Source organism: Delphinus delphis, chromosome X (genome assembly GCF_949987515.2).
Source record: "Delphinus delphis chromosome X, mDelDel1.2, whole genome shotgun sequence".
NCBI lineage: Eukaryota > Metazoa > Chordata > Mammalia > Artiodactyla > Delphinidae > Delphinus > Delphinus delphis.
In genome coordinates this window covers 110,895,616-110,913,277 of record NC_082704.1, presented here as the reverse complement: position 1 = coordinate 110,913,277, position 17,662 = coordinate 110,895,616, and the positions used below count along the sequence as shown (strand labels likewise).

Genomic DNA, 17,662 nt, shown 5'->3' with positions numbered 1-17,662 from the left:
CATTCTTTTCATTAGCAATCATGATTTCTTTAGTCTACATTTTTTTGGTTACATTTACTTTTTATGTCAGCTAGGCTTATTTTGACTAACTTAAAATTTGTATGTCAAATTTTCCTTAATACATGATAAATAAATGAATAAATAACTTCTATTTGTCTTTGAGAATAACAAACCACATTTTATAAATTCTGAACCACACCATTTGGTCTTGTTTTTGTTTTTTTTTCCCGTATGCGGGCCTCTCACTGTTGTGGCCTCTCCCGTTGTGGAGCACAGGCTCCGGACGCGCAGGCTCAGCGGCCATGGCTCACGGGCCCAGCCGCTCCGCGGCACGTGGGATCCTCCCGGACCGGGGCACGAACCTGTGTCCCCTGCATTGGCAGGCGGACTCTCAACCACTGTGCCACCAGGGAAGCCCAATTTGGTCATTTTTTAACATCTCTGAAATCAGATGTGTGTTATAATCAGTAGCATGTCATGGTTTGATTGACAGCACTTTTTCTTTCCTAGCAGTACTAATGCTTATAATCAGTGATACCAATTTGATGAAATATGGTAATTCATTTTCATAAATCTTCCTGATTCTTCCTTGTTAGGTTTTTTTTTTTTTTTTTTTTTGGTACGCGGGCCTCTCACTGCTGTGGCCTCTCCCGTTGCGGAGCACAGGCTCCAGACGCGCAGGCTCAGCGGCCATGGCTCACGGGCCCAACCGCTCCGTGGCACGTGGGATCCTCCCGGACCGGGGCACGAACCCATGTCCCCTGCATCGGCAGGCGGACTCCCAACCACTGCGCCACCAGGGAAGCCCCTTGTTAGTAATTTTTGCTCTTGGCTTAAAGATAACTTTATGGAGATTTTGATAAATGATTCTGTTAACACGATATAAGTGATTTATAATTATGGTTTCTTAGCATCTATATCTTTAAAGCAAATATTACAAAAACTTGATATTTCAGAATTTTCAAGTATATTTTGAATTTCAAAAGAAGTTTTAAAATTTACCTATGTCAACAGGATAGTTGTTCTGGATTTTAATACTAAGTTGTTAAATCCTTTTCAAATAAATAGAAACAATTAAAATATTGTCTAATCATTGCGTGTTTGCTTCAGGGTCTGAAGTTTGAAACCATATAAAAAGAATGGATCCTTCTTCCTTCACCAGTCAACTCCTTTTCCTGTTTTTCATTGATATTAATTATGTAGATAAAATTCATTTTCAATGTGTTATCTACTATTAATTTTATAATACCTGCTTTCTTTATTATTTTTATTTTTGTTTTTTCAAAAGTATTATAGAGACATGCCATAAAGCTACTTGATGGAGAAGGTCAGCTCCTTGGGTGTAACAGGATTGGAATGTTCCAGATTCTGGGCCTAAGATTTTCTGGATCATAGCCTTGTTTTTCATAGTATACCCATAGGTGATAGTCTTCTCAGGGATCGGCTTAGATTAACTAAAACTACCAGACTGTTATATAAATCAGAATATGTCAGTTTTAAATTGTAGTCAGAACCATCATTGCTATATGTTTATTTTTCTTTGTAAACTACCTCATATGCTTTTCTGACTATGAAATACATATATATTAAGGTAATTAAAAACTGTCAAGCAAGCTCTATGTCCCTGCAGCCTAAGCAGTGCATTTTTACCCCACAGAAAAACTAGCATGGGCAGTTAAATGAGGATTGGATGATTGCCTGGTGATTGTGGAGTTGAGTTGGATGGCTGTAATGGCTGGGTTCATCCTAACTGTGATAATAAGATTCATCCATCTCTACCGGGTGAGGGAGACTTATTCTGGCTCTCCAGGCTCTGTTGGAGACACATTTCCTAATGTCATCTCCCTGAAGTCCTCTTCTCAGAGATGAACACGGGCTTTGCCTGTCTGTAAATGTCAATCATTTCTACAAACGTCAGTTATCATATATTATATTTTGATTCTCCTAATTAGATATTTTCACATTATAACTTTTGCCTCAATTTCCTTGCTGTCAACTCTGTGTTTTGCCTCTAAGGAAGCAGCTTACTGGCTAGTTAATAGTATAAGTAACCCAAAAGCTAGTGATGTATCTCATTTGAAATATATCAAAGAAAGTGGGAGTGCTTGGCTATAAATGGCCAGAGATCCTTGGACCCCTCTGCTGGTGCCTTTGATTTTAATATTTATGGCAAAAATGTAGCAACTCCTACTAGTTATTGATTGGAATGCTGAGGTGAGGCCTGTACTATTTTGCCAGTCAGGGAAAACATTCCAGTATCTTAGAAGAGAATTTAAATGTCTCCTAGGACAGCGAACATATTTGGTAGGCTCCATGCTTGAGCCTACCTTTGTGAAACCATTAACTCTTAAAGTTTGAGTTCTCTAGAATCTTTTGAGGTGATTTTAATTTACTCTTAAAGTTGTTATGTCCAAATCTTGTCTCTAGAAATTTTTAAACTTAAGTTTAAAAAAGAAAAGTGAAATTTTCTTTAAAAAGAGAAGCATTTAAGAATATGCACTTGTTGGGGAAATGGGTTGCTTATACTCTTGGTTTATAAAAAATGTATAATAAATATTCATGCTCTCTTTGTATATGGCTCATTGCATTATCACTGCAGAATATTATCGTTTTAGGAATCATTATTATACCATATATTGATAACCAATGTAAATATAATAGAACTTTGATTCTACAGTCTCCAAGAGCTGTAATTTGTATACGTGCCCCTAATTGTTTACTTCTTTTTTTATTATAGGAGCCTATGGAGTTGTACTTAAATGCAGACACAAGGCAAGTACATAATTTTTAAAAAGAAAATATCTATATATGTTTAACTGTTTTGAAACTAATGTAGTGTTCTGTGCATGTGGGCATATAATTAAAACTGGCTATGATGGTGATGATGCTTAATAAAGGAGAATTAATATGGGAACCCTGAAAAAAGAGACTTCTTTGGGTAAGCTTTATCATGATTAAGTAGTTAGTTCTTTACAGTCATGTGCTCTTTTTTTCAACTGACCTATGTGTAGGTGAAAAGCTGCCTAATGGGGAGAGAGAAAAGATGGTAGAGAAGAAATCAAAGTAGTGACAGATTTAATTTATGTTCAAGTACTTAAGAGCAAGGAGGAGTTTCATGTCAATATTTTTCTTGTAGACCCAATAACTTAAACTGCTTATTGGGTCAGAATCCAGATTTTGAAGGGTAGTATATAGGTGTTTGGTTATGAAATAGGGCTTGGGGTAATAGTGTATGATTATGACTGTTAGCTGTGGTTGATCACCCTTGAACAGCCTTGAAATGAATCTTATATATATAGATTATTTGACTATGATTAATAATCACATATCACATATCATTAATAATCATAATTATTCAGGGAGATTATTTCAAGTTTCCATAGGTGTTGCTCAGTGTTGAGCATGTTTTACTCAGAGACTACCGTTAAGATGGCAAGTGTTGAAGCTGTAACAATTTCAAACATTAGGTTAAATATTTTTCTATTATGGTATACCTAGTTTGAATATTAGTATCTGGCCTCATACTATTTTGTGTATAATTTGTTAAGACCAAGGTTTAAAGATTTTTGGGATATTTTATAATGATATAATTTATATCTGAGATGAGCTTAGCAATTTAGCCTAAGCCATTTAATTTAAACTCTCAATCTGTCAATCTGTCATAATATATGTATGTGTGTGTGTGTATATACACACACACACAAAGATGATATAATTTTTATGTTTGCTTTTTCTTTCCCATTGTACAAAATATTACTTACATTTTGAATTTAAGGCTTCATGACAGTTGATGTATTTTGGGTTTTACATCACAAATCTCTTTAATTCAAAGAATTTTCTATTATTCTTGAAATTGGGTGTTTGAGTTATTTTATGTTGATAATAGTTATCTGAAGATCTCTGCCAGTAAATCCTAAAAAAATGGTTTGAATACTGTTGGCTGTTGATTCAGGATGACTAAGAATTTAAAATAATAAATTAAATGTAATCAAAATAAATTTAGCACCTTAAATTCCTAATTAAGAAATATCACTGCAGTTTGAAATTAAACAAATAGAAAGCTCTCTAGTGAAGTGCTGTGCTTTTAAGGAGGTGCCTTGAGTTAAAATAAATTTAGGAAGCTTTAAAAAAGTAAAATTCTTGGGTAGATACTACTCAGGGGAAATAGGTTGTTAGTGTCCAAATTAAATTTGACTCTTTAATGAACATAATACTCCTTCTTGTACTATGGCTCTATTGATACAACATAGCAAATGGAAGCTTCAGTTCTTAGTCTTAATCCTTGAATTTTAAAACCCAGGGATTTCTGATATATAATGACAAATCTTCCAACAGTATTTTCTCTCAGTCGTTGTCACACTTCTTCCCGTGACCTTTTCCCCTATACTTTCTTTTTTTTTAATTAAAAAAATTTTTTTAATTTTTTAATAGATCTTTATTGGAGTATAATTGCTTCACTATACTGTGTTAGTTTCCGTTGCACAACAAAGAGAATCAGCCATATGCATGACCTTATCTAAGCTCTCCTGCCTTTTATGTACAAATAAAGTTTATTAGTTGAATATATTGTTTTTATCTTTCCATATATCTGGTTTACTCATTTGTTAAAACATGCTTGTTAACTGTACCTCATTCTCATAATACACACTATTAGTGCCAGCAAGATGGGCTCAGAGTGAAAGTGGACGAGAACAGGCATCTCTGCTCTTGGGAAACCGACTCTAACCGTGAACTCTGATTCTTAGTGGCCATGTGCAAGGCATTTTGAGTTACAAGGATGAATAAACCATAGTTTTCTTGCCCTTATATGTCTTATGGTCTGTCTGAATAGATAGAAGAATAGATAAAAAATAACCTGTGAGATTGCTGCAAATGGGATTGCATCTAAAAAAAATACCTCTTTTTTACTGCCCTTCACTAAATGAGGGCCCTACAGACCACCTGTCTGAGTATCGTTGCTTTTTCCTTTCATGTACCTAAAAAGATAGCACTGGATGGAAAATTTGAAGCATAAATTAGTACCTAACTCAGAGTAATATAAAATTCTTTCTAGAATTTGCAACTGTTTAGTCATTAGACTTCTTACAGTATACCCTTTTTTCAGCTAGCATCAGACCTTCAGATCTTTACCCCACTGTCCAAAAATAGAGAATTTGATGCTTCTGATAAGATTTACCCGTTAGGATCAAACGAATGGATAACTATGAAATCTCATAGTCAAAAATGGATATAATCCTCCCTTTTGTGCTTATTATGTGTAAAGTGATCATGCCCATATATTTTGCATACCTTTTAGATTTTTAATAAAATGCTTATAAAAATGTATAAATCAGGTCTCTTGTGATTACTTACACAGGTATGTGATCACATGCATAAATTTGATCTGTTTCTGAGAATGTTGGCTATGATTGTATATATAACTAAATAATTCCTAGCATATGGTGTATTTGAACAAGTATGAAAGAAAGTCACTGTTTTAATCTGTGTCCTGTTGCAAGAAATTTAGAGGTCATGTTTATAAACAGATATATCTTGTCTTTTGTGAACATAATATGATGTTGGGCTATTCCAGACCAAAGATCATACTCCTTAATTTACTGAAATAAATGCTGCCCAATTAAAAAAGAAAAATGTAACTGTACTTTCTTTTTGACAACTTCTGTTTATTGTTATATATACATATTGGCATGTATATGAACACTCTTAGCAGTGACTATTAAACTCTTTATGGAGCTTTATGATTACTCGCACTTGGAAGAAGTTCTGGCTTGGACCTTTGCCCTGTAAATATGCATTGCTGATCTTCTTTTTCTTTACGTGTCTGCTTTGAAGTGCCTGTGAGAGGGGAGGCATGTTTTACAGTACACTTTTCTTCCCAGAAACCCAAAAAGGTCATCCTCACAACAAAGTAGGGAGAATGGAATGGAGTTGAAATAGGGAGATGCGATTAGAACTTGAGGCAAGAGAGAGGATAGAGAGAGGTTGGAGATTGATGCTAATTGAGCCTAGGACAGTGAAGTGCTGATTCATGTAGTTCCTTTCCTATGGCTGGGGTTGACTTACGAGAAGTGTTTGTTTGTTTTGAAGTAGTAGGTAACGAATGCTCTTGAATAGCTAGTTATACAAAGCTGTGAACAATCCAGTACTGGGGTACAGCTGTAAGTATTGAATAAATGATAAACTTGACTTAAATTACAGAACCAAAAAGGAAGGACACTGTAGAGAGCTTTTGCACAGTGGTGGGTCCCTGTGGAGGGATTAAAGATGATCCCAAGGATTTGTGGTAAACTGGAAAAGCATTGGTATCATTTATCTGACTGGGAAACTTGTAAAGGATGTATAAGTTTGGAGGGAGAGATAATGAGTTTGGCTTTCATAATAAAGAATAAAATGTCAACAGAATACCAAACCTGATATTAGTAAATACCATATATTGAGCATCTACCATATATGGTAGATGGGCACTCTATTTGATGTTTTACATTTAATCCCCACAATCCCCACTCTCATCCTTATTTTACATATGAGGAAACTGAGTCAGAGAGAGGCTATGTAACAGGGCCAAGGTTATGCAGCTGATAAGTGGCGAAACCAGGCTTTGATCTGACTCCAGAAATGGCTACCTTGAACCTGAGATGGAAGTGTGAAATGATATGAACCTTCCAAGAGGGAGTACAGAGCAGAGTGAAAGACGTGTTTAAAATGATCATACTGAAAGGAGAGGGAGTAGACCTCTTGAAAGCAAGGAAGAAAGATTTTTTTTTAAATGGTATTCACCAATAGTGTTAAAAATCCATAAAAAAGATCCATAATGATAAGGATTGAGGGGTGAGAAAATCCATTTCATTTAAGAATGCCATTTATTAATGACTTCTTTAAGTCAAATGATACATTAATGCCAAATTGCAAGAGGGTAAGGAGAGAGTGGATAGAGAAGATCTGGATTGTGTCATTTTTCTCTTTTGAGAGTTGTAGGAAGAGTAGATTTGATTAAATATTTTCTAGGTAGGAATACCCATATTTTCCCCTACTAAAAGGCATTCTTTGGATGTTTGTTATTACTTAATATTCACAAATTTGTCTTTTGTTATAAGCCTTCATTTTTAGCAAGCAATATGCATTTTGGATTAATGATTCCATTTTTCTTTTTCAGATTAATTTTATTTTTTCACCAAAAAGCTGAATGATGATTTGGTTACTTTTTTTTAATCAAACTATTTTGAGAAGATGCTTGAGGAAAAGTCAATGAACCATTATCAATTTAACAGATTATTTATAGTTGCCATCTAAAACCATATAGTTATTTTCTACTAGACCAAAATAAACTTATTTTTTCAGGTTGTTGCCCACATTAAATAAAACAGATGTTTTTCTTTAATTTTTAGTTTTAGGTTTTACATGTTATTAGAGTTTTTAAAACTTAAAAAAGATGTCAACAATGAGAAACAGAATATATGGGATATTATTTACTTTGTCATTTTATTCCTCCTTATTTAAATAAAAATAAGATGTGGTTTCTTGCTTTTGTGTGCAAAATTCCTAGCGTTTGAAGAAGATTATAGCGAGGCTTGGGGTTTTTCATAAAGATTGTAAGAAGCTGGAAGTATTTCAGTATTAATTGATTATTTTATCATAATCTTTTTTTAAGTAATTGCACTGTCTGAAATTATGTGAATTTACTGCAGGTTATGAAGATTAATGAGATATCAATATTAAACTGGACTTCAGGTCAGGAACAAAGATAGTAGGAATCATTAATGGGGGAAAACATCTGCCTCTTCTTACAGAGGCACTCATGTAGAACCATTACTTCTGTGTGGTTTCCTCTCTTGACCGGGTTTTTGTTTCTGATCCAATTGACTGTAGAACAGTCTCTGGAACACGACAGAAGTCTCACCAAAATCATACTTCTTTGTACTATAATATTTTGTATTTCCAATTCTGCTAGTCTGTTGATATAGGAAAAACTACCCATGTTTCTGTTGTCTTGTTATCAGTAAAAGAAACAATGGCTCAGGTGTCAATTTCCAGTTGAATCTGACTTCTTCAGGGAACCAGAAGAATCTGGGGCTTTTGCAGGCTTCCTGGTTGCCTTTATCCTCATCGTCCTAATCTGGATTTTTTTGTTTGTTTGTTTTTTAGTAAATGAGATAAGGGAATGGTCAAATTAGAACTAGCCCCACTACTAGCTCTGCATGCATTGTCTACATAGAAGACTTTACCTCATTTGTCCTTCTTATAGTGACTCAGTACCCCCCCCCCCCGACTCTACAGCCCCCCAGTCTAGAGGACGAGTTGGCTGGAGCACTAGATGGACTTTAAAGTCCCCTTTTCTGCCGATCATAAAACATAATTATTTCCTTCTTTAAGAGAACATTCTTGGGACTTCCCTGGTGGTCCCGTGGTTAAGACTCTGCTCCCAATGCAGGGGGCCCGGGTTCAATCCCTGATCCGGGAACTAGGTCCCACATGCCTGCACACCACAACTAAGACCCGGAGCAGTCAAATAAATAAATTAATAAATATTAAAAAAAGAGAGAGAGAGAGAGAACATTCTTTCTACATCTTCTTAAGATGAGTAATTTCATTAGTCTTTGATAAATGTCTCTGCTTAAGGGATTTAACTAGTTCTTTAATGTGACTTTAAAACTTCAGGAACCAAAAATGAGTGTGAATCATTTTTCTACACAGCCTGAAATATATATTCACTGGAAATATAAGAAAAAGAACTGATCAACAAATGCCCGTATAGTGGACACTTTTAAATAGTTAAGCATAACTCTATCAGTTGTTGAAATCAGTAACTGGAAAGTAGTACATGGGGATCTATTTTTATATAAAAAGGAACCCACCCATGAAATACCACTAGAAGCTATAGTTCATATTCTGCAGTGCTTTTGAGCTTTACTATTTCTTTTTTTTTAATTTATTTTTATTTTATTTTTTTTTTGGCTGTGTTTGGTCTTTGTTGCTGTGCACGAGCTTTCTCTATAGTTGCAGCAAGCAGGGGCTACTCTTTCTTGCAGCACGCGGGCTTCTCATTGCGGTGGCTTCTCGTTGCGGAGCACAGGCTCTAGGTGCACAGACTTCAGTAGTTGTGGCTCATGGGCTCAGTAGTTGTGGCTCACAGGCTCTAGAGTGCAGGCTCAGTAGTTGTGACGCACGGGCTTAGTTGCTCCATGGCATGTGGGATCTTCCTGGACCAGGACTCGAACTCGTGTCCCCTGCATTGGCAGGCAGAATCTTAACCACTGTGCCACCAGTGAAGCCCACTATTTCTTAATTTAAAGGTTTGTTTCCTATGTTAAAGCATTTTAATTAAAAAAATCAAATTAAAATTTTTTTCTACCTCCTGTACTTAAAGCACTGTGTTCTAGGCATGGTATTACAAAGTAAAATTCAACCAAATATTTGTTTAAGAAAAATCTATTGAGTGCCTGTGGGCCAAATCTGACCCGCCACTTATTTTATGGAACATAGCCATACTCGTTCATTTACGTATTTTCTATGGATGCTTTTGCGCTAAAATGACAGAGTTAAGTAGTTGCAACAGAGACCGTATGACATACAAAGCCTAAAATACAGTGTTTATTTTGTGGCCCTTCCTAAACAGAAAAAGTTTGCTGACTTCTAATGCTGAGCAGCCCTAACTAGGAGAATACAGTGGAAACAGCATAGTGGCCTCAGTGGACCAACAATCTCAGTTTCTGTTTGTCTCTTTGCCCTTGGTGCTCTTGGAGTCTGAGGAATAGAATTAATAAAGTGTGGAACTTCCACTGAAAATTACTTTTCCCTTGAGCTGGGCTTGGGTAAATCTTTTGGCTGCCTAAGTAGGAAATTTTATATTGGTTACCTCGTTCATGATCAGCTGTCAGAACGGAGAAGTGGACTTTGCTAGGAACTGGGCATACAGAGACACATACAATCTATTCACCCTGACTGTGTTCCATCACTGGCCTGAATAGCTCTCTTTTCATCCAAAATGAATACAGAGAAGAAAACAGTCTCCACTGAGACTATGAAAGATTACTTGAGTTCAAGAGAAGGACATTCGCACAAATATGAAGAGTTAAATTCTTTGGAAACAAAAAAACTTGAGATAGCTTCCTAATATAATTCAAGTGGCCATAAATGAGAAATTAAGTTAAGAAGCAATAGTAATAATCTCTGTTTCAAGTACCTCTTAACTTCCAGGCATTGTGCTATGCTAGGTGCTTTTTTTTTTTTAATATAAATTATTTATTTATTTGTTTTTGGCTGCGTTGGGCCTTTGTTGCTGTGAGCAGGGGGCTACTCTTCATTGAGGTGTGCGGGCTTCTTGTTGCAGAGCACAGGCTCTAGGTGTGCAGGCTTCAGTAGTTGTGGCTCGTGGGCTCTAGAGCGCAGGCTCAGTAGTTGTGGCACATGGGCTTAGTTGCTCCACGGCATGTGGGATCTTCCCGGACCAGGGATCGAACGCGTGTCCCCCTGCATTGGCAGGCGGATTCTTAACCACTGTGCCACCAGGGAAGTCCTATGCCAGGTGCTTTATTTTCATTACTCTTTAGATCCTCATAGCAACTATAAAAGTTAGAAAGAATTACCTTCCTTTAACATGAGGGAAACTGATGCTCAAATATAATAGGTTAATTTCCTGAAGGCCATACAGGTTAGTAGGTGGTAGAGCCAGGAAGTAAGCCTCATAGGCCCATCTTCTTTTTTTGTTTTTTAATCGATGAATAGTTGATTTACAATGTTGTGACCTTTTTTAAAAAAAAATTGAGGTAAAATTCACATAATGTAAAACCAACCATTTTAAAGTGTACAATTCAGTAGCATTTAGTACATTCACAATATTGTACAATCACTACCTCTGTCAAGTTCCAAAACACTTTTATCACCCCAAAAGAAAACCCCATACCCATTAAGTACTCACTCCTTGTTTCTCCCTCTCTCTATCCCTGGCAAACACCAATCTGATTTTTCTATAGATTTACCTATTCTGGATATTTCATGTAAATAGAATCATATACAATTTGTGACCATTTGAGTTTGACTTCTTTCACTTGGTGTAATGTTTTTTGAGGTTCATCCATGTAGCCTGTATCATTACTTCATTCCTTTTTTTATGACTGAGTCATATTCTGTTGTATGGACATATCACATTTTGTTTATCCATTTATCTGTGGATGGACATTTGGGTTGTTTTCACCTTTTGATTATCGTGAATAGTGTTGCTGTGAACATTTGTGGTCAAGTTTTGTTTGAGTCCCCGTTTTCAGTTCTTTTGGGGTATACGGCAAGAAGTGGAAATACTAGCTAGGTATATGGTAATTCTGTGTTTAATTTTTTTGAGGAACCACAGAACTGTTTTCCTCAGTGACTGCAGCACTTTACATTCTTGTCAGCACTGTACAAAGGTTCCAATTTCTCCACATCCTCGCCAACACTTGTTTCCTTATTTTTTTTTATTGTAGCCATCCTAGTTGATGTAAAATGGTATCATTTTGTGGTTTTGATTTGCATGACACTAATGATTAGTGATGTTGGACATCTTTTCATGTGCTCTTGGCTATTTGTATGTCTTTGGAGAAATGTCTAGTCAAGTCCTTTGCCCATTTTTTGATTAGGTTATTTCAACCATTTGTTGAAAGGACTTCTTTCTCCATTGGATTGCCTCCGCTTCTTTATCAAAGATCAGCTGTGTTTGTGTTGAGTCTAGTTTGGGGTTCTGTGTTCTGTTTCATTGATCTGTGTGTCTATTCTTCACCAATATCATACTGTCTTGATTTACTGTAGCTTTGTAGTAAGTCTTAAAGTCAGGTAGTGTCAGTCCTCCAATTTTGTTGTTCTTTCTCAGTATTGTGTTGGCTATTCCAGGTCTTTTGCCTTTCTATTTTATCTTTTAAATCAGTTTGTTGATATCCACAAAATAGCTTGCTAGGATTGGGATCGCATTGAATCTGTAGATCAAGTTGAGAATTGACATCTTAACAATATTGTGTGTTCTAATCAATGACCACAGAATATGTCTCCATTTGATTTTTCTCTCTTTGATTTCTTTCAACAAAGTTATTTAGTTTTTCACATACATATCTTACAATTGTTTTGTTAGCTTTATACCTAAGTACTTTTTTTCTTTTGGTGATAATACAAATGGTATTGTTTTTAATTTTTAAATTCCAGTTGTTCTTTGCTGGTATATAGGAAAGTGATTGACTTTTGTATGTTAGCTTTGTATCCTGTGACCTTGCTAGAATTGCGTATTAGTTCCAGTGTTTTTTGGGGGGTAAGTTCTTTGGGATTTTCTTCATAATCAGTCATGTCATCTGCGAACAAAATAGTTTTACTTCTTCTTTCCCAATCTGTATACCTTTTAATTCCTTTACCTGTCTTGTATTAGTTATGACTTCCAGTACAATGTTTAATACAGATGGTGAGAGAGGACATTCTTGTCTGGTTCCTGAGCTTAGTGGGAAGGCATGCAGTTTCTTACCATTAAATACAATGTTAACTGTAGGTTTCTTGTAGATGTTCTTTATCAAGTTGAGGAAGTTCTCTCTATTTTTAGATTGCTAAGAGTATTTATCACAAATGGGTATTGGGTTTTGTCAAATGCTTTTCTGTATCACTTGGTATGATCATGTGGTGTTTTTACTTTCATCTGTTGATTATGAATTGATTTTAGGATGTTGAACCAGCCTTGCATACCTGGGATAAATCCCATGTAGTCAAGATGTATATTTCTTTTTATACATTGCTGGATTTGATTTGATAATATTGGTTGAGGATTTCTACATCTGTGTTCATGTAGTTTGCCTTTCTTTAATGTCTTTATCTAGTTTTGGTATTGGTAATACCATACATAATGTGTTCTCATAGAGTAAGCTTTGAAGTGTTTCTCTACTTCTGTTTTCTGGAAGAGATTGTAGAGAATTTCTTCCTTAAATGTTTCGTAGAATTCACCAGTGAAACCATCTAGGTATGGGACTTTCTTTCTGGGAAGTTTATTAATTATTGTTTGAGTTTCTTCCATAGATAAAGGCCTATTCAGATTATCTATTATTCCTTGTGTAAATTTTGATAGTTTGTATCTTTTAAGGAATTGGTCCACTTATCTAAGTTATAAAATGTGTAGGCATAGATTTGTTCATAATATTCATTTATTATCCTTTTAATGTCCACGTGATTGGTAATGATGATACTTCTTTCATTTCTGATATTAATAATTTGTGTCTTCGCTCATTTTTTTCTTGGTTATCCTGGCTAGAGGTTTATCAATTTTATCAGTCTTTGCAAAGAACCATCTTTTGTTCCCATTGATTTTTTTCACTACTGAGTTCCTGTTTTCAATTTCATTGATTACTGCTATAGTTTTTATTGTTTTATCCTTTTATCTATTTGCTTTAGTCTTAAGTTGTCCTTCTTTGCCTTATATCCTAAGGTAGAAGCTTAGGTTATTGATTTTAAGTCTGTTTTCTTTTCTAATATATGCATTCAGTGCTATAAACTTTTCTCTAAGCCCTGCTTTTGCTGCATCATACAAATTTTGATTTGTATTTTCATTTTCATTTAGTTCAAAATATTTTAAAAGTCCTCTTTAGATTTCCTCTTTGACCTATGTATTATTTAGAAATGTGTTGTTTAATGGCTAAATATTTTGAGATTTTTCCGTTTATCTTTTTGTTATTGTTTTCTAGTTTAATTCCATTGTGGTGTGAGAAAATACTTTGTATGATTTTTATTCTTTAAAATTTGCTGATTTGTGTTTTGTGGTACAGAATTTGGTCTATCTCGATGAATATTCCATGTGAGCTTGAGAACATGTATTCTGCTGCTGTTGGATGAAGTATTATGTAAATGGCAGGTAGATTTAGTTGCTTGATAGTGCTATTCAATTCACCTATCTTTATTCTCTTTTTTTTTTTTGCCTACTGAAAGGGGGTGTTGAAGTCTCCAACTGTAATAGTGGATTTGTCTATTTCTCTTTGCAGGTCTGTTGCCTCATATATTTTGTTTTGTTTTTTTGTTCAATATTTTTATTTAATTTTTTAACAGACAATTTACATACCTCCCCCACCCCTTCCTTTAAGTTAGTGTGACAATTTTCCATAATAAACTGCTTAAAGAGAAGCTTTGGTCAAGAATGGAATGAAATAGCAAAAGAAAAAAACAAAAAAAAAACACCCCAAATCACTGCTGCTTTTAAAAAACCAACACTTTCACCAATTACACTCAAACAAAACACAGAACAAGGTTTGCGCCTTATGCGTCTTCAGTGTTTCCTGGAGGCTGGCTCTCCTCCCCATCATGCGAATGGTGGAGTTGCTTGGTGCAGCCTATCTGTCCTCATGCTGGATCTGGGAGGCTCGCTCAGCTTCACATTATCCAAAGGCCCTGGATAGAAGACTCTAAGGTCTTGAAATCCCAAATGGTCATGGCTCCGTCAATGCCAGTAGTGCAAAATTTGCGACAATCTTGATTGTCCACCTCATAAATAGACACTTGAGTGATGCTGTTCTGGTGCAGCGTCTCCAGGGCTGTGTTTTGGTCCTTGGTCATGGCCCACTTGTCCGTGTTGTGGAAGTGCTCCATGGCCGACATGTTGCGCTGGATGCTCTCTTTCGGGAGGTCTAGCTTGGAGACGAAGGTCAAGCAGCCACGGTCGTCGTAGTTAAAGAGCATGGGGCAGCAGTCATGGCCAGCAGCCACAACGCTGTTCTCTGAGCCGAACGACACACTCAGGAGGGGCAGGAACTCTGTCTTCAGAGTTGAGACCTGCACGCTTTTTGAGGCATCAACAACAGACACGGTGCCGTCGTGGCTGACCCAGGCCAGGCGGCTCCCGCTGGCAAAGAAGCTGACCCCATTCACCCAGCCGCCAGTGCCACTGCCACCAAACTCTGACATCAGCTGACCAAAAGGCATCTTGCTGCCCCAGGGTGTACTGGCGACCGTGGAGCGAATGGGTTTTTTTATGTGCTTGCTTACCCACCAGTCATTTTCTGACTCGAAGTAACAAACAGAAATGAGTTGTGCTCTGCTGCCTGCAGCAAATTTGTTCTCTCGCGGGGACCACTTGACAAAAGCGGCTGCGCAGTTAATTCTCAGGATCACCAGGGTCGGCTTCCAAACTCCACCTTTCTGACCCCAGACGTAGGCATTGTGGTCAGCCCTACAAGTGACAATGCGGTCACTCTTGGGAGCCCAGTCGATACCTGTGATGTGTCCGTTGTCCTCCTTGAACTCATGAGCTTTCACCCACTGGCTCCCGTTCTTATAGATGTGGACTTCATGGTTACTGGGGCTAAGGGCAATCTGGGTACGATCCCTGTTCCAGGCATGGCACGTGATTAGCTCTAGTAAAAATTGATGCAGGGACATTATTCTTAGTGTTTTCGAAGGATAGACAGCTGGGAGTCGGGGCCATCCAGACGGGCTCGGAGCGTTGAATTCACAGACTCTGGTCAATGGACACCAACAGGCTCTGGCGGACGCGGGTGGAGGACCGAGGCCCAGAGGGAGCCCCTTGTATATTTTGATGCTGTCTTGTGTGGTGCATACATATTAAGGATTGTTATGCCTTCTTGGAGAATGTATCATTTTCTAATGCCCCTCTTTATCACTGATGATTTTTCTCGTTCTGAAGTCTACTTTGTCTAAAACTGATATAGCTATTCCAGCTTTCTTTTGATTAATATTAACATGGTATATCTTTCTTTATCCCTTTGCTTTGAACCTAGATGTATCTTTATATTTAATGTGCGTTTTTAAAATCTACTCTGACAATCTCTTTTAGTTGGTATATTTAGGCCATTCACATTTAAAGTGAGTATCAATATACTTGGATTAATATGAACCATGTTTGTAACTTTTCTATTTGTTATACTTCTTTTTTTTAAACAATAACAGGTCCCCTTTTTCTTCCTTCCCTGATTTCAGTTGACCATTTTGTATGATTCTGTTTTCTCTCCTGTCTTAGCATATCCATTATATTTCTTTTAAAAAGGGTTTTTAGTTGTTGCTCTGGAGTTTACAGTGTATATTAACAACTTATCATCTAAGTCCACTACCGGATAACTCTACTCTGCTTCTGAGATAGTACAGGTACCTTTCATTTTACTTATCCATTTGCTATAATTAGCAAATACGCTATTACTGTTATTACTTAGAACAGTTATCTATTAAGAATAGGAAAAATAGATTTTATTTTACCTTCATTTATTCCTTCTCCAATGCTCTTTCTTTCTTTGTGTAGACCTGACTTTCTGGCCTATGTCATTTTCTTTCTTTGAAGAACTTTTTAAAACAGTTTTTACTAGGCAGGCCTACTGGTGACAAATTCCCTCAGTTTTTGTTTATCTGAGAAAGTTTTTATTTCTCCTTCACTTTTGAAGGATAATTTCACTGAATACCTTCTAGGTTGGTGTTTTTTTTCCTTTCAACACTAAATATTTCACTTCATGGCTTCTGACAGGAAGTCAAATGTACTTCTTATCCTTGTTCTCTATAAGTAAGGTGTTTTTTTCCCCTCTGGCTTCTTTCATGATTTTCTCTTTGTGTTTGGTTTTCTGTAGTTGGAATACGATATGTTTAGGTGTAGAGTTTTTGGGTATTTATCTTGCTTGGTGTGCTCTGAGCTTCCTGGATGTGTGATTTGGTGTCTGTCATTAATTTTGGAGGATTCTCAGCCATTATTCCTTCAAATATTTTTTCTCTTTTGTCTCATTATTCTTCTGGTATTCCAGTGACACCTTTTGTAATTGTCCCATAGTTCTTGGATATTCTTTTCTCCTTTTTAAAATTCTTTTTTCTGTTTGCATTTTAGTTTGGGAAGTTTCTCTTGACATATCTTTAAGTTCACTGATTCTTTCCTTGGCCATGTCCAGTCTACTGATGAGCCCATTAAAGGTATTATTCATTTTTGTTATGGTGTTTTTTTTTGTTTGTTTTGTTTTGCGGTACGCGGGCCTCTCACTGTTGTGGCCTCTCTCGTTGCGGAGCACAGGCTCCGGACGCACAGGCTCAGCGGCCATGGCTCACGGGCCCAGCCGCCCCGTGGCATGTGGGATCTTCCCGGACCGGGGCACGAACCCGTGTTCCCTGTATCAGCAGGTGGACTCTCAACCACTGCGCCACCAGGGAAGCCCTGTTATGGTGTTTTTGAGTTTTAGCATTTCCTTTTAATTCTTCCTTAGAGTTGTATATACTTACATTACCTGTCTGTTCTTGCATGTTGTCTACCTTTTCCATTAGAGTGCTTACCATAGTAATCAGTTGTTTTAAATTCCCTGTCTGAAATTATCACTGGTAATCCCCAAACCTGTGCCATATCTAAGTCTTGTTCTGATGCTTGCTTAATCTCCTCACACTCTGTTTTCCCTTGCCTTTTAGCATACTTTTTAGTGTTTTTTAAAAGCCAGGTAGGATATATTGGATAATAGAAATGGAGGTAAATAGGCCTGTAGTATAAGGTTTCATGTTAATTTGGCTAGGAGCTAGGCTGTGTTTAATGTTTGTTGTAGGTGTAGATGCCAGAGGCTTCTGTTTCCTCTAGTGTCTTTATTTTTAAAATTTTCTCCCCCATTATCTTTGGGTTTGCCTAAGAAGTCCTTTTTAAGTAGAGTCTGTTTCTTGCAACTCTTTCCGTTGTAATCCACTGTTACTGGATTACTGTGGAACC

At 36.7% G+C, this 17,662-nt stretch overlaps 1 protein-coding gene and 1 pseudogene across 2 annotated transcripts in view; one reads left to right on the top strand and one right to left on the bottom strand.

The window, feature by feature from the left end:
- Positions 1 to 17,662, top strand: part of CDKL5 (cyclin dependent kinase like 5) — a 182,882-nt gene that overhangs the window by 57,258 nt on the left and 107,962 nt on the right. For both annotated transcript variants that reach the window (XM_060001857.1, XM_060001856.1), the window contains one exon: positions 2,738 to 2,772. In XM_060001857.1, the coding sequence (XP_059857840.1) occupies positions 2,738 to 2,772 (35 nt within the window). The remainder of the gene's footprint in view (positions 1 to 2,737; positions 2,773 to 17,662) is intronic.
- LOC132417948 (actin-related protein 2/3 complex subunit 1A pseudogene) lies at positions 13,984 to 15,323 on the bottom strand (annotated as a pseudogene).